Below are 22,497 nucleotides of genomic sequence, written 5' to 3' on the forward strand. Positions count from 1 at the left end.
GCACTGACGTGGAAGCTTTGCTTTCCCTCGTGTTGCTGCTGGTGTCATCTCTGAGCATCTTCCTAATGGTGACCCGAGGAAGTGAAGGGGAAGATGCAGCAGAAATGAGAAAGGGCTGGGGGAGCAGGAGCAGGGATCTCTGTCACTGTCCCGGGACTTGGTGCACCGAGCATCTGACAGGGACCTTCCCCCTCCAACTAGAGAGAAGCATCCTCACTTAAATCAGCAACACTGGCTTTGTTTTGAAGGCCAGCTAAATCTCGTTCCAGCTGGGATCTGATTTCCAGGACAGCTGTCCTTGGAGTGGCATGCTCCTCTCCCATGCAGATTGTCATTGCTGCAGCTTAACCCCCTCCAGAAAACCAGCATCATGAAGCAGAAGAAAACGCTCTACCAGATAAACAAGTCACTCCCTGCATTTCATCTTCCTCTCTCCAGCCACCCTCTCTTTGGTCGGCGGTGCTGCCAGGGCACCTGGGGACACTGGGGGCCCTGTCGCTGGCTCCACACCTTCCCACAGGGCTTTATGTCTCTTGACATCTTGCAGAGTGTTGAAGCCAGGCTAGCAGGACGAGTCTGAAGGACAGAAGACCGTGAGAAGAAGCGTGCTCCCTTCTTTCAGGCATGAGTGTGGGTGCCCCTCGGCCAGCGATCAGCACCCGGCCCCGAGCATCCCCTCCCTGCTGCCCTGCAGCCAAAGGAGCAGGGCAGAAATCCCTGCCTGTTCTGCAAAGCAGGGCTGGGGTTTCCTCCTGGCCATTTGCAGAACAGCTGGAAAGCTCCCTGTATCCAAGGAAACCTGCCTTAACCTGCTGCTCATGGGGAGCCTGCAATTTGGCACGTTCCTCGGCTGTTCCCCGAGCTCCCAACAGGTGGGCACCCTCCGGTGCCGACGCCTTGCCAAGCCCACGCTGCTGGGTAAAGGTTTCGGGAGGTCTGTGAGCAGAGATGCTCCTGCCTCGGTTTTGCCCTCGCAGCCTCTCCTGCTCCACCTGCTCTGGCTGCTCCAGCTCTGCTCCTCCACGCTCCAGCTGCTGCAGCTCTGCTGGACTCTGCAGCCCCCCCCGGGACCCACCAAGCTCTGCTGCCAGCCCCCCAGCTCTTCCCTTCTCCCGTGCTGCTCCACAGAAGAGAAACCCAGAGGCTGTTTTTCTGCTTCTATTTTTTCCCCCCTTTCTTCTTCTTTTCCCCGACTCCTGACACCTCCGGTGGGTGAGGCGTGGTGTAACCGCCCACCTCCGCGCTGTGTCTGACGGGGGTCCTGGGTGGGAGCTGTGCACCAGCAGGGGGGCGGCAGAGGAGGTGGGAAGGATTCAAATCCAGGAATGCTGGATGGGCTGGGAGGTACCTGTGGGTTAGGCAGTGACTGTGGCTGCAGCAGGGCCCTTCTACCTCTCCCCAAATGCAGGGAAGCATCAGGGAGAACAGAGAGTAAGAAATACTCTCTGTTTTATACCTGAGCTCCCCATCCCATCCATCTCATCTTGTCCATCCCATCCCATCCTGTCCATCCCATCCCATCCCATCCCATCCTGTCCATCCTGTCCCATCCCATCCCATCCCGTCCCGTCCCGTCCCGTCCCGTTCCATCCCGTCCCGTTCCATCCCATCCCATCCCATCCCATCCCATCCCATCCCATCCCATCCCATCCCATCCCATCCCATCCCATCCCATCCCATCCCATCCCATCCCATCCCATCCCATCCCATCCCACCCCAACCATCTCATTTCTCCTTCCAGAAAGCTCATGGTCCCAAACACCCCCTTTTCCTCCCCCATTTCCACCGCTGTTAGGAACTGGGAGCAGGCAGGAGGGTGGCAGAAAACCACAGATCCTGGGGTGGATCCGAGCAGCCATGAGCTTTTGTCAGGGCTGCAGGGACTGTGGTGGGAGAGGCTGGAGGAAGCACAAGTCTGGGGAAGGCACTTTGGGCAGAGAAGGGCTGCAGACCATGCCAGGTGTCCCCAAGGCAGCGTGCCAAGGTGACGAACATGGGCAAGAAAGGAGAAAAGAGAATCCTGTGCCCATGCACCTTGGCCAGCCCTGGCTTGTCCCTGCTGCCCCTGGCCGTGCCATCGATTTGGACCTGGCACCGCTTCTCTCGCTGCCCGCACGTCCCGCCGAGCCTGCCAGTGCATCCCAGAGCATCTCCGGGAGGTTAAGTGGTGCTGGGGGAGCGGGAAGCTGCTGCTCTGCTCCAGCAAACCCATAGCGTGCGGCGTGGGCTGCGCTAAAAGCTTCTGTGCTGGAGCCTTCCCGGAGCCGGGTTAATGCGGCGGCAGCTGCGGGGCGCAGCCCGGAGAGGGGTTAACGCGCTCGCCGTCCCTCAGCACCCCTCGCTGCACGGAGGTTAAACTCCTGCCTCGGCCTTGCCAGAGCTGGGTTTTAACGCCGAATGCTCCGCGAGAGCAGCCGGGTTTGGCATTTCTTTTGCTCTCCCTAAGGTGGCAGCAGGAATCGCCGCGCAGCAGCAGCATCCTCTCGCAGTCAATTTAAGGTCTGGATGCTCTGCGGTGGCCCTCTGTCTCCTAAAGAGCCCAGAGCTGGTTTTGGGGCTCGCTCCCCATCCGCACCATCCTGCAGCCCAACCTCAGCCCCTTGGCTCCCTGGGGGACCCGGGATGCCCCGATGGGATGCACCACGGGATGCAAAGGTGTCACACGGGCCCTGGCAGAAGGAAATTCTTGGGGAATGGCAGCTGGTGCTGAGAGCTGGGGATCTTGTCGATAGGAAGGGAGATGATCAAGAGCAGAGAAAGCTGTAAAAAACCTTGCTTTTCTACCAATGAAGAGAGAAATGAAAACGTTATTGCTTTGTACTGGTGTGGGAAGCTTTAAAGGGTGATAAGGAGGCGCCAGAAAGCCTTGAAGGCAGCAAGAGGACACCTCACAAGCCAGCCTAGCATTTTCCCTCCTGGTTTCATGTTTGCTGGATCTGTCCCCAGCACCACCTGTGCAGCACAGCATGGCTCACAGCCCAGGGACCGGCGTCCTGCAAGGGGCAGCTCCTGGCCACGGCAGCTCTCCTGTGCCCAGGGATCCCCGCTGCCACCTGAGGTTCCTGGGCTCCCCGTGGGGTCTCCACCACCTCCACAGAGACCCAGCCCCTTCCAGAAGAGCCCGTGGGCTGCTCTGTGGGGTGAGGATCTCACGGCGTGGCCCTCCGGGCTTCCAGGCCACGGTAACCAAAGGAGGTTAAAAACGATCCAGTTGGCAAAAAGACCCTGTAATTTCCTCTCTCTCTGATCACAAAGTGCCCCCTTAGGAGTGCCAGACAGCCCTAGGCAGCAGGCACAGATTTGGATTTACTTCTGTTGTTCCGACCAAACAGCTGCTAAGGGCGTCAGTTATACAGACATGATGATGTTGTCACTTTATGTATCATTTTTATTTCATTGCTCTCCAACGTTTGTAATACCCCGGAGCTCAGAAGCTTAAATAACAGCTCTCCCCATATTGATTTTATCCTTCGCCATTTGGCACTGGTTCATTCCTTTCCCTTGGAGTTCCTGATAACCAGGATTTGCACCGAGCGCCGTCCCTCTCTGCGCCTGGGCAGTGGCCGTGGCCAGCTGCAGATGGCAGGGGAAGGGAAAAACCCAGGACAACAACTTCTTCTGCGTCCTCCAGAGGTTGGGGCTGGTGTACATGTATTGCTGCAGTGCCTCTTTGACTCCTTCTTACTGAAAAAAAAAAGTAAAACTCGCACCAAGAAAAAATATTCTCACTCAGTTGCAATCTCTCTGGAAGGAAGCTGCATTTAGGGTCAGCGTGGTCCTCTCCAGCAGGCTTTTGGGGATGGATCAAGCAACCAGATGGTGCTGAGAAAATTATTTCATAACAAACTGTGCCTCTTCTTCCCCATACAAACTGCCTGGGAAGCGAGCACGTGCTTTTCACGTGTCCCAGCCGTCTGGAGATGTGCTGGCTGCTCAGCCCGCGTGCCTGCAGGGTGCCCAGGGGGACGCGGCGATGGTGCCCCTGGGGAAGGAGCTGTTCCTCCACCCTGTGGCAGGGGAAGGGAGGGACACAGCAGCTGCTGGAGCCAGCAGAGTGGTGGGACTGGTGGAGAAGGAGCTCCCCACCAGGCAGCTTTAATGGGCAGCGGGAGGAAATATTAATGTTAACCTCATTAGGTGGCTCTGGCATGTCACCGAGGCGGGCTGGGGAGCCAGAGGAGCCCTGCAGCACGACGAGGCAAATCCTACTGGCTCTGGTTGGCACGGCATGGCCTGGAGGCTCAGCTTCTCTGTCCTGGTTGCAGAAGCTCTGCCTGGATAATCTGCACATGGGTAGCTCCGTCCTGGTGGGAAGCAGAAGTCTCAATCCAGATGCTCCTCGTCACAGGGTAAGGAAAAGCCCGGTGCCATTTCATGGCCCATCCCTGGCCGCCTCAGCTGTAGGGGCCACCTCCAGATTTCAGCTGTGTGCAGTCATCTGTGTATTTGCAAAAATAAAGCGATCCTTTAATATTTAATCAGTCATTAGTCACTTTTATTTATTTTACTCAGCTGAACTGCATCACAAGTGTTTCACTGATACCTCCTGGTAGCAGAAGCTCTTTGCTGGAGGAAAAACTCGCCGGTGTCTGAGATTTCGGACCGACTCGGGCTCCCGGGACGTGGTGCAACGGGTGGCTGAGCACCACGGCTGGCAGAGCTCTGCATCCATCCCTCCCCACGGCTCTTCCCGAGCGTCCTCAGCTTGGGGGAAAGAGCAGGGCTGGCAGCGTGCTGCTCGATGCTGCTGATGGACTTGGCTATGACAGCCCGCAGCCTCGCCTGGCAGCGGGTGCTGAGCCAGGGGAGGGGAGGGTGGAAAGATGGGCTCTTGGGACCCCCCCCGGCAGAGAAGGTGGGTTGCGTTTCACATTAGCTGATGCTCCTGTGTGGCTTCCAGCTCCAGCCCGATTGCAGAGGTGTGGGGCAAGCCAGCTCGGATATGCGGCAGGCATAAATCACGGTAGCCAGATCTTTCTCGGTAAGGGCAGGGGGAGCGCCCTGGTAGTGGGAACTGCTCAGTGCTGGGAACTGCTCAGCAACAGGCTAAAAGTTGGGGGGATTAATCAGTAGCACAAAGATTTATTTGGGAGATCTTGGGCTTTGTCTTTTCCCCGTTGGTGTTAGAAGTGGCAGGGCAGGGATGATACAGGCACCAACGTGGAGAACAAAGCGACATTACATCTTCAGGGCTTGCTGGAGTCTTCTGCCTCCCAGCCCTGGCAGTGTGTCCCACAGCCCTACAGAGCCGTGCCCCAGGTGAGCATGGGGAGCTGGGAGCTCTGGTGTCCGTCACCGTGGCCAAAATGACCCAAGAGATCATTTCCTGTTGTAGGATGCTCTCTTAGACTGTAGGGATGGAGTTGGGCAGGAGGTTGGAGAGCTTTTTTGGCACCTTGAGCTTCGGTCAGGTGGGTGTGAGGTTGGTAGGCTGCTTGTAGGAACACAGGGATCTTTAGCAAGGGACACATCAAGAGAAGGAGGCAGGCAGGAGTGAGCAAGATTGCCTTACGGCTGAGGAGAAGAAAATCTCCCAGCTGTGCAGGCAACTAGACCCTTCATACACCTCAAGCGGCAGATCTGTGGTCATCAACGGCCACGGCAGGACAGAGTCGTGATGTACCATCTTGCTGTGGTGATTCTGTGCTGGTGGTGATGAGCACTTCTTCCATCCAGCGCCCGCCCCAAGCCAGTGGCCAGCCCGCAGGAGCTGGGGCAGGCCCTGGGCACCTGCGTTGTTGGAGGAGCAGAAGTGCTGGTGGTGGGATTCACCCAGAAAACATGGGATGGGGGACATTTTGCCTACACAACTACCTTCATCTCTCTTCTCCATGGCCCACATGGATTCCCCAACCACCTGCCTCTCCCACCCATCCCTCATCCTGCGTCTCAGCCCCATCCTGCTGACCCTCCACCTCCAGCCCCAAGCCCACCCCGTCCTCCTGCAGACCGTGGCCCCTTACACCCCCCCACCTCTCCTCCCCTCACACGTTTTCCTAAAGGTCTAAAATAAGCTCTACCTGGAGTGTGTTCAAGGGCTAATGTATATCCTCCTTTAATTATTGATTTGTTTATTGCAGATGCTTTGGCAGGACATTTGCCACAGCTCACAAGCCAGGCTCCTGCCTTCCACCCCCCATTCAGCTCACGGGGGCTGGGGGCAGCATCCGAGGCTGACCTGGGCACCATCTGCCCCAGCCTGGGGACAGCCACCTCTCCATCCCCACCAGCGCATCCTTGCCTCCTGGGGGCTCACAGGTTAATCCCAGCACCGTGGGGATGGCAAAGGGCTTTGCTGCAGAGCCCAAACCTGCCCCAAACCCCAGCCCTGAGCCCCCTTGGCCCCCCAGGTGAGCAGAACCTGCAGGAGATGTTTCCAGCAGTGAGCCCCCCTCCTGCGAGGTGGCATCACCTCCCAGCATGTGCCGAGGAAATCTGGCACAAGGGATCAAAACACAGTTATGCCACTGAGCCCCAGCTGCTGTCATCCCCACGTGGGATTTGGGGTGTTTTGGGGTGCTGCTTGCTCGACTCGGGTCTTTTGGCTAAGCCAGGCTGTGTGGGTCACAGTCCCTTTGGGTTTGACATGGTCCGTTCTTCCTCCATGAGGCTGTGGTGGGTTGAGAGTCTTATTTCATGGCGTAGGGAGATGTCTTAAATTCAGGCTTTCGCAGTTGCCCTGGTGAGCCAGGAAACCATTTCAAGCAGCTAATGACTCAGTTCATGCTCGGGATGAGAGAGGTAGCAGGGATTTTTGACGCCCTTTTGGGGCCACAGCCATCTCCCCAACAGGTCTGCAAGTACCTCTCCTCCCTGGCTCTGGGAAGCACCTCGAGGCACGGGATGCTGAGATGGGGCTGGGTCTTCTTCCCCCATCAGGGCTTGGACAGAGTGCAGAGGCTGCCTTCCCTACCCTGCCTCAGATAATAGCAGCTTCACCAGATCTCTCTGGCCGAGCACCCTCAGAAAATGTTTTGGTAAATTGTTTTGTGAAGAGCCGGTTATTTTAGTTTCTTCCCTGCTTCAGCCCACTCTGGCATCTCTTCCCGGAGTCAAGGGAGTCACCTTTGAAGGAAAATTGTTTGGAGCTGAAGTCACAAACAGGCTGGGGAGCTTTTTGTAAAGCGATTCGATTTATTCACAAAGCAGGGGTTGGGAGCACGTTTGTGTGCGTGTGCAGGGAAGAGCTGGGGGTGAGGGGGAATCGATTCTCCGGTGAGCAGTGGCTTAACCCGGGCACTTGGAGCCAGCACCCAGCACCACCCAGGTGCTGCCTCACCTGGGTGCTCAGCACCACGGCGGCGAGGTGCCACGTCCTGCTCCGGGGTTATCCCAGCTCTGCCCCTCCTGGATGCTGGAGGATGCAGGGCACCCGGGAGACACGCAGATGGCAGGCCATTAGCGGAACAATGCCAGCACCTTAATTCTCCTTATCTGCTTCCAGCACACCGCAGCCTCTATGCTGGGACTTCTGTGGTGGGCAGGACCTGTGATGGGGAGGTTTGGAGGTAGGGGAGGGAAATCAGAGGGCCGATGTGTGCCCAGAGCTCGGCGGAGCTGCGACGGTGGCTTGTCCTCAGTGCTTTCTGATGCTGATCTCCTTGATCTTCTTCCGAGCCTCGCTCAGCTCCTTGCTGAGGCGATATCACATGTCAGTGAGTTTCCCAGGCCTTCTTTATCCTTTTAACAGCTTTAATTTTGCTGGCCCTTTCTTAGATTAGGAAGCAGGCACAGCAGAAGCGCGCACTCAGCCGTGCTCAGCCCTATCCCCGTGTCCCCAGCACCCCTCTCCCAGGCAGACCCCCAGGATTTTCAGTCTACTCCCACGCTGGAGCTTTGCTGTCTGCAATTCCTTCCCATTGCCTGGGATTTGCTCCAATTTCTTCCTGGTGAGAGACCAGCCAGGTCCACCCAGGGCATCGCAGGCAGCCGTGCTGCCTTGGTGTCCCGACTGCAGCTATCATCTGCTCTGCATTAAGCTCCTGTGTTTCCCTTGCACTTTCTAAGACCTTTGTTTCCGTCTTTTTTTTCTCTTTGATCATTGCTGTTGTCCTCCCCGGACATCACCGCCATGACCAGACCTTTCCCCTCTCCAGACACATTAATTCAGGAGCTTCCTAGGTGGGAATCTGGTTCAGGTTGGAGCCATGAATGCAAGCACAGCAATATTTGTTATCTTTGTGACAGGGCTATTCCTCTCGTCCTCCCTTGAATATGTTTTCTCTAGAAATGCTTGTTCCCATTTATATGGGCACACAGTCCTTGGTTAGGTACTTTCCCCTATACTTTCTTTACAGTCCCTGAGAGTTCATCTGCTGCGATGGCTCCATCGGCTCCTGGGACCCCTAAATCTGCTGCCACCCTGCTGGGGACAGGTCCCCACGGAGACCGAACCCTTCGTCACACTGCTCTCAGTGCCCGCAGGCGTGAGCATCCCCCTGCGTGTCCCCAGGCTGAGCGCTGTGCAGGATGAGAGCTGCCCCCGAGCTGCCCTCCGGGTGGTGGGGGCAAGGGGCTTTGCTTTAGGAGTGCGCCTTTTGACGCTCCCATGACTTTTGAGGTTCGGGCAAAAGTCCTCTTGGCCCCACGGGGTGATGTCTCCCTCCTGCAGCCCCATGCCGGTGGTGCTGGGGGGGATGCCGTACCCCCAAACCAGCCCCGAAGTGCTGGCAGCACCCCCAGCATTTACTTAGCGAGCTGGGGGCTCTCCTCTCGACACCAACCCGGCACCGATGGCACGTCCCTGCAAAGTCTCTGCAAAGGGGCACGTCCTTCTGGATGAGAGGGGGCCAGAAAAACGTCAGCACATCATTTCCAGCGAGCGCTGTTCTGGTAAGAGGCAGCGGGGCGGTGTGCGCCTCGGCGTGGACCTGCCGGATCAATATGGATGGAGATCAGAGGCAGGAGGCTTCGGTGGAGTGGTGATGACTGAGCACATACAGGACCACGGGGCTCGTTGTGGGCTTGCCCCCCCAGCACCGTGGCTTTCATCTGCCTGCTGCCTGGAGCAGAGCTGTGCCTTGTGGCCGTGGCACCGCATGGTGGCATTTACCTGGGGACGGCGGTGGCAGGAGGAAAGCTCATCCCAAAGGGAAAGCCAGCCTGGAGAGCGATGCTACAGGCAGCTTCGGAGGTGGGAAGTGCACAAATGCAAACAAAACAGCCCGTTTGGACTGGAGTGAGCTTCTGGGGGCCCCCCAAGCCCAGGGGGAAGGAGCTGCAGCGCGGCCCCCCTAATCCCTGTGGGGGAGAGCTCTTGCAGGAGGCGCCGATTTCATCCTTCATGGGGATGCTTCTTGAAAGAGCAATTTGCCAGCATCCCTCAGAGCAATAACGGCAAGGCCTCTGCTCGAGATACCATCTCTGCGCTCTGACAGCCCCATCACTCACGCCCCGCTCCAGCCTCCCTCTTCCAAGCGGAGCAGGAGCGAGGGAAGGAGGCAGGGGTGGCACGGTCCCACCGCTGGCACCTCCCCTCTGCTCCCGGCCCCTTCTGGACACAGGTGTGCAAGGGGTGGCCTCGCCGAGCACCCCCTTCCATCTGGGGGAAGACGAGGATGTTTTGCTTGGCAAACACGAGCTGTGAACCCCCAAGAGCTCCTCTTCAGTACCTCCTCTGAGCGTCTGCTCCATTCCCCCACTTTGCCCAGCCACATTTCATCCATGAGCAGCGGCTTTATCTGTTTGCTGCAGAGGAAGCTGTGCCTTGGCACAAATCCTGCCTGTCAGCAGGTCTGCCTGGCACGGGGCAGGGGATCAGGGCACGGGTGGGCTCCAGCATCTCTCCCAGGACAGCACAGCCCCCAGCACACAACCAGAGAACTCTCCTGCTCCAACCAAGTTCAGCCTTGCTCGTGCGAGGGAGGTGGGAAGCACAGAACGAGCTCCAGGGGTAGCACAGGACTAGGGGGGGACGGGACTTTGCTGGGGGGTCTTGGCAGCACACACAGCTGCTTCCCTCCTGTTCCCACCCAGGTCAGTCCAGGAGCAGGAGGAACATTTCCTCCAGTCCCTCCTCATCCTCATCCCCATCTCCTCACCTCCTGCAGAAGGGGGAGAAGCCTGCACGGGGCTGGCTGCAGGGGGTCCCCAAAGGCTCCTCCATGGGGACCCGGCTGTTTCGCTTCCGTAATTTCCAAGCAGGTGGGGCTAGGGGAGAAACCAGCCCTCCGACCTCGCCATTTATTCACTGGACGGGTGCCCTGCTCCCCAGGGGGCACCCCACAAACTGCCTTTCCCCCCCAGGAGCAGGATTGATCCCTGGTGCCCCACAGGGGCATTTCCAGGCCTGTGACATGGGGGTGTGCAATCGGGGAGCACGCGAGCCCTGCTGGGACCAGCTCCCGTGGGCACGGCTGGGGGTGGACAAATCCCCCCTGCATTTCCTTACTGTTTTTTTCTCTTTTATTTTCTTATTTATTTTAAATTTTTCTTCCAAATCCTATTGCTTCTTCAACCAGACTAGGATGGCTCGGGGTGCACAGCAGAGCCCGGAGGTGATGGCTGAGCCCCCCACAGAGATTTGCCTGCCTCCCCTCCCGGCATGCAGCCTGGCAGAGGCAGACCCTGGAAATATTTGGAGCCCTCCACCTGTAATTCCTCCCTTCTCCCGTCCCCTTAGCGCCGTGCCTCTGTGCAGAGGAGCAGAGACATGAAACTATTGGGGAAAAAAAAAAAAAAAAAAAAGGCATGCAGAAAAGCGCTGTAGAAAAGCCGAGCAAATTAAGCAGCGCTCTGATCTGCTTGGGTTTGTGCTTGCCAAAAATGCACCATGCATCTTAATTTGCTCTGCTGTTCAGCTCGCACTCACTGCTCTCCTGATGCCATTTCGGCACTCTGAGCTCAGCCTTTTCAACACTTCAGTCTTCCTCTTTCAGGATTTTTTTTTTTTTTTTTTTGCATGTCTGATTGCAGAATCTGCTGCAGGAGGGAAGCAGGGGAGGGAGGATGGGAGCCCCCAGCCCTGGGTGCTGTGCCTGCACCTCCGGCACCCGACCGAGCCCCTGCTGCCTTTCGGAGGGGTGTGTGTGTGTGTGTCTTTTCTAGAAAGTCCTTCCTGGGTGCTCTCCAGCCGCTTTTTTTTTTTTTCCCACCCAGCCGTCTGATCAGCCCCTTGCTAGGATCCTCTAAAGAAAAAAAAATAAATATATATATATATTTTAAATTGCTGTAATCCACACTGGCTTTTATTCTCTTCCAGTTCAGTCCAGTCTTCCTTTCCCCTCCACCCATCTGTCCGGGTTGGGGGGGCCAAAAACACCCAACGACCAAGCGAAAGGCAGCATCGTCCTCCTCCCAAAGAGCCTGAGAAAGCAGGAGCCGAGCCAGAGCCCCTCGGCTCCCCCCCCCCCCAGCACAAATTCAACCCCAGCTGCAACTTTTCCTCCGCTGGCTGGGGCTCCGGCCCCGCTGGGGTGGGATTTTCCCCTTTCTCCCCCCCTTCCCCTGCCTTGATTTTGGCGGAGAGGGAGGGGGGTGGGGAATCCTTTTTATTGCGGAGAGGGAAGCGCGCAGAGCCCGGCTCGCTTTGCAAGCCTTCCTCCTCCTCTTCCTCCTCCTCCTCCTCCTCCCCCTGCTATTTTTTTTTTTTTTTTGGTGCCCGCTGCAGCAGGGCTGCCCAGGCCGGGGGAGGGAAGCGATGGGAAGGGGGGGTCGCCCCCTCCTCTCCCCAGCCTCCTCTCCCTCCTTGCGTGTGTGTGGTGGGGGGGGGCTGTGTTGTGTGTTTTTTTTTTTTCCCCCCGTTTTTTTTTTTTTTTGCAGGTGTGTCAATTTTAATTCTGCCCAGTAGGTGGGACTTGGTGACTTTCGCACCGTTTGCCTTATTTATTTATTTCCCCCGGCTGCCTCCCCAGCCTCCGTTGCGATCCTCCGGAGCGGCGGGCGGGCGGCCGGGCCAGCATGCATCCCCGCCCGCTGCCGCTGCCCTAGCGGGAATTACAGCCTCTCCGAGCCAGCTGCCAGCATGATTTCATCTGCTGGAGGATTTTTGCATCTGATCGCTTGAGGTTTTTCGTTGTGTGTGTTTTTTTTTTTTTTTTTTTGCCTCCCTCCGTCTTTGTTTCCTTCCCCCCTTTCCCCCCCTTCCCCTCCCTCCATCCCCCCTTTCCTCCTCCTCCTCTTTTTTAGAAGCAGCAATCGGAGATGGATGTCTCTCTTTGCCCTACCAAGTGCACTTTCTGGAGGGTATTTTTGCTCTGGAGCATTTGGGGAGACTATCTGCTTTCGGTGCTGGCTTGCCCTGCTAATTGTCTTTGCAGCAAGACAGACATCAATTGCAAGAAGCTGGATGATGGGAACCTCTTCCCTCTCTTGGAAGGGCAGGATTCAGGCAGCAGCAATGGCAACACGAGCATCAACATCACGGACATCTCAAGGAACATCACTTCGATGTAAGTGGGCTCCCCGGCGGCAGGGCGCGGGGCTGGGCTGCGGGTGCTGGGCTCAGGTGCCCTGGGTGCTGCTGCGCTGCCTGGCTCCGCTCGCCCCATCTCAGCCTGCGGAGGACGAGGATCGGGCTTTTCCCTTCCTTCATCCGAAAGAAAAAATAAAAGCCCAGCAACAGTTTGGCCGAAGCTTAAAAGGAATAAAGTCAATGAGGTTTGGTTCCTTAGCAGGAGAGAGCAGCAGGCGAGGATGCTGAAGCTGCTGCCGCCTTTAACTGTTTGCTTCTGCCAAGGGAGGGGGGAGAACACCCCGGCCAGAGCCACACACAGCCACACATACCCAAATCGGGCAAGAAAAGCAAGTTCTGAGCTGCTCGCTCTTTTTTTCCAGACTTTGGAGCTGATTAGAGCGTCATTTTTTCATCCCACAACAGAAAATGTTCTCTTCTCTGCCCTGGCTGGGTGTATGTGGGGAATCTGCGGTTTCGCCTCCGTGAGGGGTATGTGGGGGGGGGAAATAGGGCAGAGCACGACGTCCCTTAAGTAGCTAATTTAACTCGCATTGTCATAATTTTGCAGCTCGCCGTGGAGCTGTGACAGGGTTTGTGTGTTTTCGTCTCGGGGTGGTGGTGGGGAGAAGCGTCGGAGCCGGGAGATATTTTTAGTTGAGCACTTTGCATTTGTTTGCATGCTTGTTTATCTGGAAAATCAACTTGAAGTTGCATTATCCTTGTTTGGAGAGGCAGTTAGCAAAGCCCATGTTAATCTCATCAGCGTGGAGTCGAGAAAGGAATAGATTTCCTCCTCCTGAATCCATCCTGCTGTGTGTGTGTGCGTGTGTCTGCGTGAAAAACCCTCATCGCTTCCAATCTCGGCTCTTTATTTTCCAGCACATTTTTGGGTGAGATGAACTCTGAGCCATTTCATTATTCTAATGCTAATTGAAATGTTAGCATTTAGGGAAATGTAGCCCCCAGAGCAAGTTGCCAGTGGGAGTTGAGCAGCGAAGAGGTGGAATCCTTTATTCTGGCAGTTAAATGCAGCAAGGTTTGAAATGACTAATGGAGGGCTATTTATTTATTTTTCACCCGGATCGCACGGCTGCGTGGAGGGAGGGTGCTCTGCCGGGTCCCGAGGCTGTTTTATTTGGTCACAGAGCAATTGCAGCAGAGCCATGGAGTAATTGCAGTGCTTCTTTCGCAGCTCTGCCCGTCACCTTTGCTGGGGAAAGATGACTGGAGCTGCTTTCCCCGCTGGCTCACGGGTCCATGCAGTGCCCAGGCAGATTTGCAGCACACACACTCACTCTGTCCCCCGGCCAGCAAACCCTCTCTGCCCACCCCACAGGAATGGGGAAAGCGAACGTGGAGCAAACACCACCCTCCAAACACCCCACATTTATCCTGCGCCGCGGGGCCGGAGCGTTTCCTCTGCGCTGCCAGAGGGACGTGGGTGATGCTCAGGGAAGTCAGAGAAACTCGTGTTTTTTTTTTTATTTTTTTTTCCCCTGTGCTCGCTGTTTGTTGTGGTTTGGTTTTAACCCGTTGTGGGATGGCCAGCACCGGGGAGGCTCGGCAGCGAGTGCGTGTTGTCAGGTGCACACATAGGTCTGAACTGCTGCGAGAGGTGTTATTGCGTGAGTCCTTTGTGCCCAGAAAATGCCTTTACTGCTTTGAAACTGGAAAATGCTGATAAGCAGCCTGTAAAAAGGAGAAGGAGAAAAGAAGAAAAAGACCCAACTCCAGAACCACAGATGCTGGGTATTTTTTTTTTTTTTTGAGGAGCTGCTCTTAGCTGGGGGTGAGGACAGGGTGCTGGTTTCTGCTGGCTGCATCTCTGCTCCCCCTCCAGCTCCCACCTGCGCTGTTGCCAGCCCCACACCTTCCTCCCTAGGTCTGGGCCCGGGACCAGGAGGGTGCAGGACCGGGCTGAGCCCCGAAATGCCACGAGGGGCCCAGACCGAACACGAGTGCCAACTTTCCCCAGGAGGTCTGCGTTTCCTGGGGAGGTGGCGGTGGTTTGTGTGGGATGCTGATGGAGCAGGGGGATGTTTTGGGTGGTGAGGCTGCTTCCTAGCGAAGGAGGAGTCCCTCAGAGCCAGGCTGAACCCAGGTTCATGCTCTTGCATGGCTGGCATCGGGTCCAGCACCCTCCATGCTCGATATTTGGCCTCTCCTTGCTGGCCATCAGCGGGTGCTGGGGCGAGGGCGCCTCGAACCCAGCCTGGCCGCCGCTGAATCACTCCAGCAGATGGGTCTGATTCAGCTCGGCGCTGCGTGGTGCTTCCCCTGCTTGCCACGCTCGCCGGGGGCTCGGCTTCGTTAGGCGGCTTGCCTCGTTTGTGGGCAGCAAGTGGGCAGAGGTGCCTTTGTCCGTGGGGCTGGGGGGCAAGCAGGGGGGCTCAGCCCTGTCCCCCCAGCTGGGGGAGGTGATGCTCAGGGCCTGGGAGGGCCTGGGAGGGGTGGTGGGCTCTGCTCCACCCTCTCCTGCTGGTGAACAGAAAGATGGGACATGGGGGGGGGGGGCAAGCAGGGCCTTATTCGTGTCCAAAATACGGGCCTAGCTTGTCTAGGGTCCACCTCGGGGGGGTGCACCCACCTCACACCCAGTGCAGGGCATGACCCCCCCACCCCGATATGTCCCCACCAGGAGCTGTGGATTATTTTTGCCGTCTCCGTGACAGACAAAACCCAGGTGCCACCACAGCAAGGAGGACGGGAGGCACCCAGCCCATGGCACTGCCCACAGAGGCTGGCGGGGAGGCCAAGGCCCGTGGGTGCCCTCGGTGTGGTGCCCCACCTCTGGGTGCCAGAGGCCTTTGCTCTGATTCCTGCTGCTTCTCTTCTCCCAGCCGTGCCCCACGGGGCTGGGCAGGGCTGGTGCCACCTACCCAGGCCATATTTCCCCGTCGGGGCCCGGGGGAGGCCGGGCTCGGCTGTGGTGCCGCGTGCCGGGGAGCCACCCTCCTGGCGGCGTGGGCAGGGCGTGCGTGCTCCGGCACGGCGCGTGGGGAAGGACGGACGGAGGAGTTTGCCATCTGGGCCTCCCTACTCCTCAGCTGTTGCCATGGCACTGCCGAGATGCTGCCAGGTAGGTGGTGGCGGTGGCGGTGGCCTGTGTTTGTCACCCCTGGGCTCCCTCCAGGTGGGGAGATGTCCCCGGTGTGGAAGGCCTGGCTGCCTCGCTCTATTATCTGACATCGGTGGGGAGAATGGCTTATTTAGGGTAAAATGCCCCCAGCGGGTAGAGTTGTAGGGTGTATCTGTGCGGCTCGTAGGTGCCTTCAGACAGACAGGACAAGTTCAGAACAGTCCAAGAGGAGATGGATCATCACGGGGCACCGAGGGATGGAGGAATTTGGGGCTTCACCTGCTCGCAGGCCCAAGGGGAAGCGTCTCCCTTGGGGTTTCCCCCTGGGAAAGCATGTCCCTGGAGGACAGGGGACAAATTCCCCCTGGAGGAGCAGCCCCATCCTTGCCCGCTGGGCTGTCCCATGGCAGCATCAGCTCCATCCCATTGGCATGGCTGGGGGTGGGAGGACAGCACCAGAGCGGGGCGCAGGGGGGTGAGTGGTGATGCCAGCCCCCCCCCTCGTGCATGGAGTGGCTGGGGAACAGCGGGGGGCTCTGGAGTAGGGGGTACAGGGCTGCAGCACCCCTTTGCTGCTGGCAGGGTGGGCAGACAGGCACTGGTGGTGCTGGGATGGCTCCGCTTCGTGCAACAGGGCGCAGGCTTCTCCCCCTCTGAACCAGCCACAGCTCGCCTCCTGTGCTGCTGCTCCCTGGGGACCAAGGGCTCTGCCTCCACAAAGCCGCCCCGTCCCGCTGTCCCTCCCGGTCCCTGAGGTTTTGGCTGCTGCAGAGACCATCCAAAAAGTCCCTAATTCAATCCAGCTTCGTTTTGGGCAGCTCTTGTCTGCGCAGAGCGGCCGTCCCAGAGCAAGGCACCGAGGGGGAGGCGGGCACTGCACGAGGCTGTGTGGGTGGAAGGAGGTGCAGAGATGCTCGGGACGATGGTTTTGGTGTCCTGGAGGCAGCTTAAGCTGGGAGTACCCGTCCTGGCTGCCACGGTGTTGCTCCTTGCAGCAGGGGATCAGGTCTGAAGTGGGTGCTGCCTTATTTTTTGGAACATTTAAGCTTGCTGGGTCCGTGCCCTGCCCTGGTGGCCTTTCTGCTGAACAGTCCTGGAGGGAGGCACTTTCCTGGCACAGGCAGTGTCTGGGGCCTGCTGTGCTTTTGCAGCCCGCCAGGCTCTGTGCAGGGGCAGAGCAGAAGGATCTGGGACAGATGTGCTATAAAAGATGGGTTTTGGAGGAGCTGCTCAGGTCTCAGCTTGGCTTTCCCAGCCAGGGCCAAGCTGGGAGCAGAGGGCATCAGGCACCGGAGAGTTACAGCCCTGCCTCAGCTGCCTGTGGGATTCCTGCTGGGCTGGGTCACCTGCGTTGGCCTGTCAGTGTCCGTCTGTGCCCCCGTGTGCTTCAGCCCAGCCTGTCCATGTCTACATGCCCAGCCCCAGCCTCTGCCGAGGGCCCGTGCCAGGTATTTGTCCAGAAAGAGACAACTTTGGTGCCTGCCAGGACTCCCAGGGGTTTTCTAGCTGTGCTGAACCCAGGGCGTGGGCTGTAGGAGCTGGGTTTCGGGGTGCGTGTGGCATCTCCTTGTCTCCTGTGGGATCTGGGGAGCTCCGGGTCAGCTCCGCCTGCTGGCTCCTCTCCCTGGGCCGGGAGGATGCTCCGGGAAGGATGCTCCAGGCCTAAGGCAGGTGTTCCACCGAGAGGGAAACAAGGATTAGGGGGAAGACACTGAGGAAACCTTTACCTTGCTGTTCTTTGGGACTTGGAGATGTGTTACATCTGGCCTGGGGCATTTGCAACCCTGGCTTTTTCTGTGAACCCCCAGACAGACCCCTTGGATGTCCCCGGGGATCCCACAGCTCGCTCTCAGTGATGCAGGACTCAAACCTGACTGCTAGTAATGCTCGCAGCTCACCTGCTCAGCGTTATTTATGGGGCACGGGCAAATAGCAGTAATTTTGAGCTTTGGGCTCCCTGCAGCGGGGGTTTGGGCAGCTTGCGTGGATGCTTTTCAAGCAGGTGTGTTTGGCAGCAGCCTGCGGGCTCTGGTCTGCCCCAGTTTCCCTCTCTCCCTCCCACCTCCTGCATTTAGGGGCACACAACAACCCCCCTTGCGTGGCCGGGGGGGGGCACAGAGGGGCAGCTCCTTGCTGCGGGACGCGCACGAGGGTCGCGTGTTGCGCGCGAACATCTCGATGGATGCGCTGCAGCCCCCGGCCCACCCGAGTTTCTGCCCCACGCTCCCTCCCCAGCCTCTCCTCCGCTCTCGCAGCCTCTTCCCTCCTGCTTTCGGAGGGCGGCTGAGCCGCTAGAGGGCAAGCGGCTGCGGGAGACGGCTCGGGCGAGGCTGCCGCCGGTGCCTCCGCAGCCTCGCATCCCTGCGGGCAGGTTCCCCCCACCCCGCTCAGCACCCCGAGGTGCCGCCGTCCCCCGGGACCCGTCCCCCGGAGCTGGCAGAGGACGCGGTCAGAGCAGCCCCACGCACGGGGAGCCGCCGCACCGGTGCCGCGGGAGACCCGGCCGGAGCCGAGCTGGGATTTGGGGCGGTTTGCAGCTTTTTGGAGGACGCTGATCCACAGGCGGGTGGTCTGTTTGAAATGCTGGGTGGGATGGGCCTGATAGGGACGGTGCGCTGCCCGTTGTCACAGCTGCTGGCTGAGAAGCCCTTAAAACCCCTGCCCGTTTCGCTGATGGGGAAACTGAGGCACGGAGCAGCAGCGCGAGCCTGCAAGCGATACCAAGGGACAGAGATCCTTCTGCTCATCCCTGGCTTAGGAGAATGCCCAGCACAAGGGGGGTAAAAAAAAAAAAGGCTGCCAGTCCTGTGGTGTCAAACAGCCATGAGAAGCGTCCCCAGGGAAATCCGGGATGCAGAGGCAAGAGGGCACACGCTGAGAGCTGTCTCTGGATGCCCCCGGGGTGAGTGTGGTGCTTTCAGCTCCTCCGATTAACTGTTTGCTGCAGGGGCTGGATGGAGGCTGGAGGATTAAAGAGGCCATGTGCCCCTAGAGAGAGGGGCTGAGAAGAGCCCGGTGTGGGATGGAGAAAGGAAAAAAGTGGTAGGAAACTGGTCTTGATCCTGCAGCATCCTCAACGTGGGGCTTCCAAAAGCAATCTCCTCCTCCCTGGCAGCGGGGCCAAGGACGAGCGGGTTGTTTCCCTGCTGGCAGCGGGCACGTGCCGCCAGCGTGGTGGAAGGGCTGTGACACCCAGTGGTCCCGCAACGCAACAGCAAATGGGTCCCCAGCACCACCTCGGGGTGAGCTCTGGGTCTGGAGGGGTGCTGAGCCGGGAGGTGGGTGGCGGGCGCTGGTCAGGGCTGTGCTTTTGCTCCGTGGCTCAGGGCCTGGCTCTGCTTAAAGGAAGAGGGATTAAAGTCTTCGCCTCCACTGGATGCCCCTTGGAAGGCTGCTCAGCAGCCATCGCCCCGCTTACGTAAAACTATTGAGCAGCCAACTTGTGTCACTATGGGGTCTGGGGGAAAGGGAGGCCGGGGATGATGCAGGTTTTAGGATAATGCAGATTTATTTCTGTGCTTGCACATCTCCGTCCCCAATGTGCCACCCCGTTCCCTGCCCCAGCCCCACGGGGACCCTGCCCTGTCTCCTCTGTGTGATGCCCGCCTGCAGCTCTGGCCCTTGCTCACCTGGAAGAGCAGCACCAGGAAGATGTGCAGCATTTTTAGCTTGTTTTCATGTGACGTAGCAGTCGGGAAGCCGAAGGAGAAGGCAGCTCTGTGAGCGCAGCAGGCTTCTCTCCAGCCGCCACCAAGGGCTCTGCTGTATCAGATGCAGGAATGCTGGGGACTGTCCCTGCTCCAGCACACGCTGTCACCGCCACCTTCCCCTTCTCCCAGCTTCAGCCTGCCTACGTGGGAAGGAAAACAGCTTATCTGACTGAAAATATCCTGGCAACGGACTTGGCACAGCCACTCCAAGTCTTCCCCAGCCCCCTTGTCCCCTCTGTCCCATCCCCTTGTGATCCTTTTTCACCCCACAGCCTCCCATCCTCCCCAAGCTGACATACCCCCAGCCCATCATATTTCATTCCTGCATGGAAATATGTTCCCAGCAACCTCATCCCTGACCCTGGTGAGGGCCGTGGGGCGCTGATGTCTTTGCCAGCTGTTCGTGCTGTCCCTGGGGGGCCGAGAAATGGGTAATGGGATGAGAGCGTGGTGGGGTCCCTGCCCCTGGGCTGCGCGAGGCTGTCACTTACATAGCGAACCCAGAGCTCTGCCCAGGTGGATCCTGCAAGGAAAAAGAGTTAATGTGGAAATGTTCAAGCAGATGCAGGTGCTGCTGGGGACACCGTGCACAAATCAGGGACGTGGGTGCTCAGCTGAGCTACAACGATGCAGGACTGAGGCTGTTTGGGGGACAGCGCTGTGCCAAGTGTGCTGCTGACCTCCAGAGCTGCATCTCCAGCAAATATTCCCTGTGTTCCCCAAACCTCCTGCCTCCAGGATGTAGCTGAGCACTGCTGGGGCAGGTACTGGTCCCAGTTCTGGCTGTCTCCACCTCTGTGTGCTCTCGCAGCCAAAATACAGCCCCCAAAAAGTGAGCAGAAAGCCCTCGGGTTGCTCGGTGGCTGCTGCTGGGCAGCCTGGGGAGCAGAGTTCAGCAGGACATGGGGTCAAGGATGCTGTGTGCTGTGCCAGCGCAGGGAAATGGAGCGGTGCTGGGCACCATTTCCCAGCTTGAGCTTCATGGGGTCTCTGACACCTCTGCAGCTGTCCCAAGACAGGCTCTGTGGGGTGCATGGAGCCAGGTGGATGTGGTGCTCTTTTGGGAAGCGCCCTGCCACCTTGCTTTGGGTTGGGACAGGAGATGGAGGGTGTCCTCAGGAACAAAACCTGAGCTCAAGAAGTGTGTGCAAGGCACCCAAGGGCTGCAGGGAGGGAGCCTGTACAAGAGGGAGCCCGTGGGGTTAATGGCAATGAGCAGGGCGCAGCTGGAGCTGGTCCGGGGGAGGCAGAGCCCAATGAGGCTAAAGAGGTACCAGGTGGGAGGTTGGGGAAGGATTGCTCTCCTGGTGGGAGACAGAGGTTGTTCTGCTTCTGGTGAGGCTGTGGGATGGCCTGGGGAGAGGAGCTGAGCCGAGCCGAGCTCTCAGGTATGAAGCTGTGCGGTCCCCTGGGCAGGGCAGCGGTTGTGCCAGGAGCAGCCCTGGCTGCCCGCTCTGCAATGCCACAAGTTTTTACCCCTCTTTATGACCCCCAGCGCCTGGGCTTTGTGGCTCTGACCCCTTGGTGCTCCAACCCTTGGCTCCTGTGGTGCAGCTGGGCTCTGCTCTCTGGGCAGCTCTGTTTCTGCTTGCAGACCCCCATCCCTGCCTCTTGCTCTGCCTGTGCTCCCTCTGGCTCCAGACGACTTGGGTCCCCTGCTGTCCCCAGCCTGAGCTGGGCCTGGCGCTGCTTCTCTATGCTGCAAATGAGCCTCCTTTCATGGGGTGGGATGCTCAGGCATGCCCTGGGCTGGCTGCCCCGGCCCCGCTGTGCTTTGGGCTGCCCTGGCCCCATGGGAGGGCTCCCTGGCTCTAAAAGGCGCTGGTAGCATAGATTTATTTATTCAGAGACTTAATTAGCATCTTTAAATATTAAACAGTAAACAAACTGCGTCTAGTGGGATCAACATTTACAAACAGGGATTTTTTTTATTTTATTTTTTCTTTAATCCCTCTCTGGGACATGCACTTGTGTTTTAAGTGTTCGAGGAGGAGCAGCTGCTTGTGGGATCTGGTCGGGGAGGGCTGAGCCCAGAGCACCCCCGGTGAAAGGGGGGGCAGAAAGGACACGAGCAGCCAGGAGGGCTGGGAAAAATGAGGCGGAGATGCAGACAAGCAGGGGCGAGTGCTTGGAGCACAAATATTAGGGACTGAAGTGCTGGATTTTGGTGCTTCTTTGCAAGATGTTCGGTGCCTCCCCTGCCCCAGCAGGTGGAAGGGGGCAGGCAGGAGGTGGGGGCTCCTCGTGCACAGCGAGTTGCAATCAGGAGGTGGTGGTCCCTGCAAGGGGAGGTGTTCTACAGCTGATCTGCATCCTATTATCTCTGCAAATGGAGGCCTGCCTGTAGCAGATTACACTGGGGGTTATTTATTGGCAAAGCACTGTACAGTTTTAATTTTTCCTTTTTGCTTATTCAGGCTTTAGCTCCAGAGGAAAATAGCCTGGGGTGGCTTTGAAATGGATTCTCTCTGCCCCATTAACTTATTCAGTGAGTTTAATGGGCCTTTTTTTCTCTGAGCCTTGAAGCCATCATTAAAAGGCAGAGATTTATAAAAGCAAAGATACTCCTGAGCTTTAGTCAAACTTTGGGGCAGGGGGGTGGGGGCACGGGCTGGTGGGGACGTGGGGCGCTGCGTGCCTGCTGGGTGTGGGAGCTGCCGCACCAGCTGGGCAGGGCTCGATGTTAGCCTGTGTTTGGGGTCGATGCCTGGCACCTTTTATTCCCCTCTGCCAGAGGAACCCGGTCCTATTGCACCTCAGTCCTGAGCAAGTCAGTGCTGCAAAACATTGGGTGTCCCGTGCAAATGTTGCACGAGTTTTGTATGTGGTCTGCTGGCTGCGTGCATGTATCTGGGATGAAATAGGGAATCTGGAGGGCGGCTAGAAAAAACACAGGGTGAAATGCCAGAATGGATTTGCTGGAAGGTGCTTTCCCTGCTGGGAGGGAGCTGTCTGGGTGCGATGTCGTACCCTCTCGTACCTGTGTCTGTCCTAAACCAGGTGGTGGCTGGCTGTGCTGGCGTCTCCAGGCTGTTCCCAAGTTGTATGGGGGCAGCACAAAGGATGTGGGGTTTCACGTCATCTAGGGGTGTCCCCCTGCTAGCAGGGCTGAATTTTTGCTCCCAGTGCCCCGATGAGCTGCCGATGCTCCTTTTGCAGAGGCTGCCCTCAGCTTGTGCTGGGAGCAGAGGTAGGGGAGGGCTGGGAGTTTGAGGTTTTGCTGGATTTGCTTCTGCATTTTAAGTCAAGCCTGTGCTGGGAAGCTGGTCGTGTAGCCTCATGGGGTGGCAGAGGGCAGTATTGTGTCTGTCCCA

At 58.1% G+C, this 22,497-nt stretch overlaps 1 protein-coding gene across 8 annotated transcripts in view; it reads left to right on the forward strand.

The window, feature by feature from the left end:
* The first annotated feature begins 10,673 nt into the window (after positions 1 to 10,673).
* Positions 10,674 to 22,497, forward strand: part of NTRK3 (neurotrophic receptor tyrosine kinase 3) — a 207,510-nt gene continuing 195,686 nt past the window's right edge. For 2 of the 8 annotated variants that reach the window (XM_080607081.1, XM_080607084.1), the window contains exon 1: positions 12,895 to 20,571. Coding sequence is in view for 4 of the 8 variants with exons in the window: in XM_080607080.1 (XP_080463206.1) it covers positions 12,142 to 12,389 (248 nt within the window). In the remaining 4 variants the exon portion in view is untranslated. The other 6 variants (XM_080607080.1, XM_080607078.1, XM_080607079.1 and 3 more) reach the window with 6 other exon arrangements.

This window comes from Anser brachyrhynchus (genome assembly GCF_964034855.1).
Source record: "Anser brachyrhynchus genome assembly, chromosome: 11".
NCBI lineage: Eukaryota > Metazoa > Chordata > Aves > Anseriformes > Anatidae > Anser > Anser brachyrhynchus.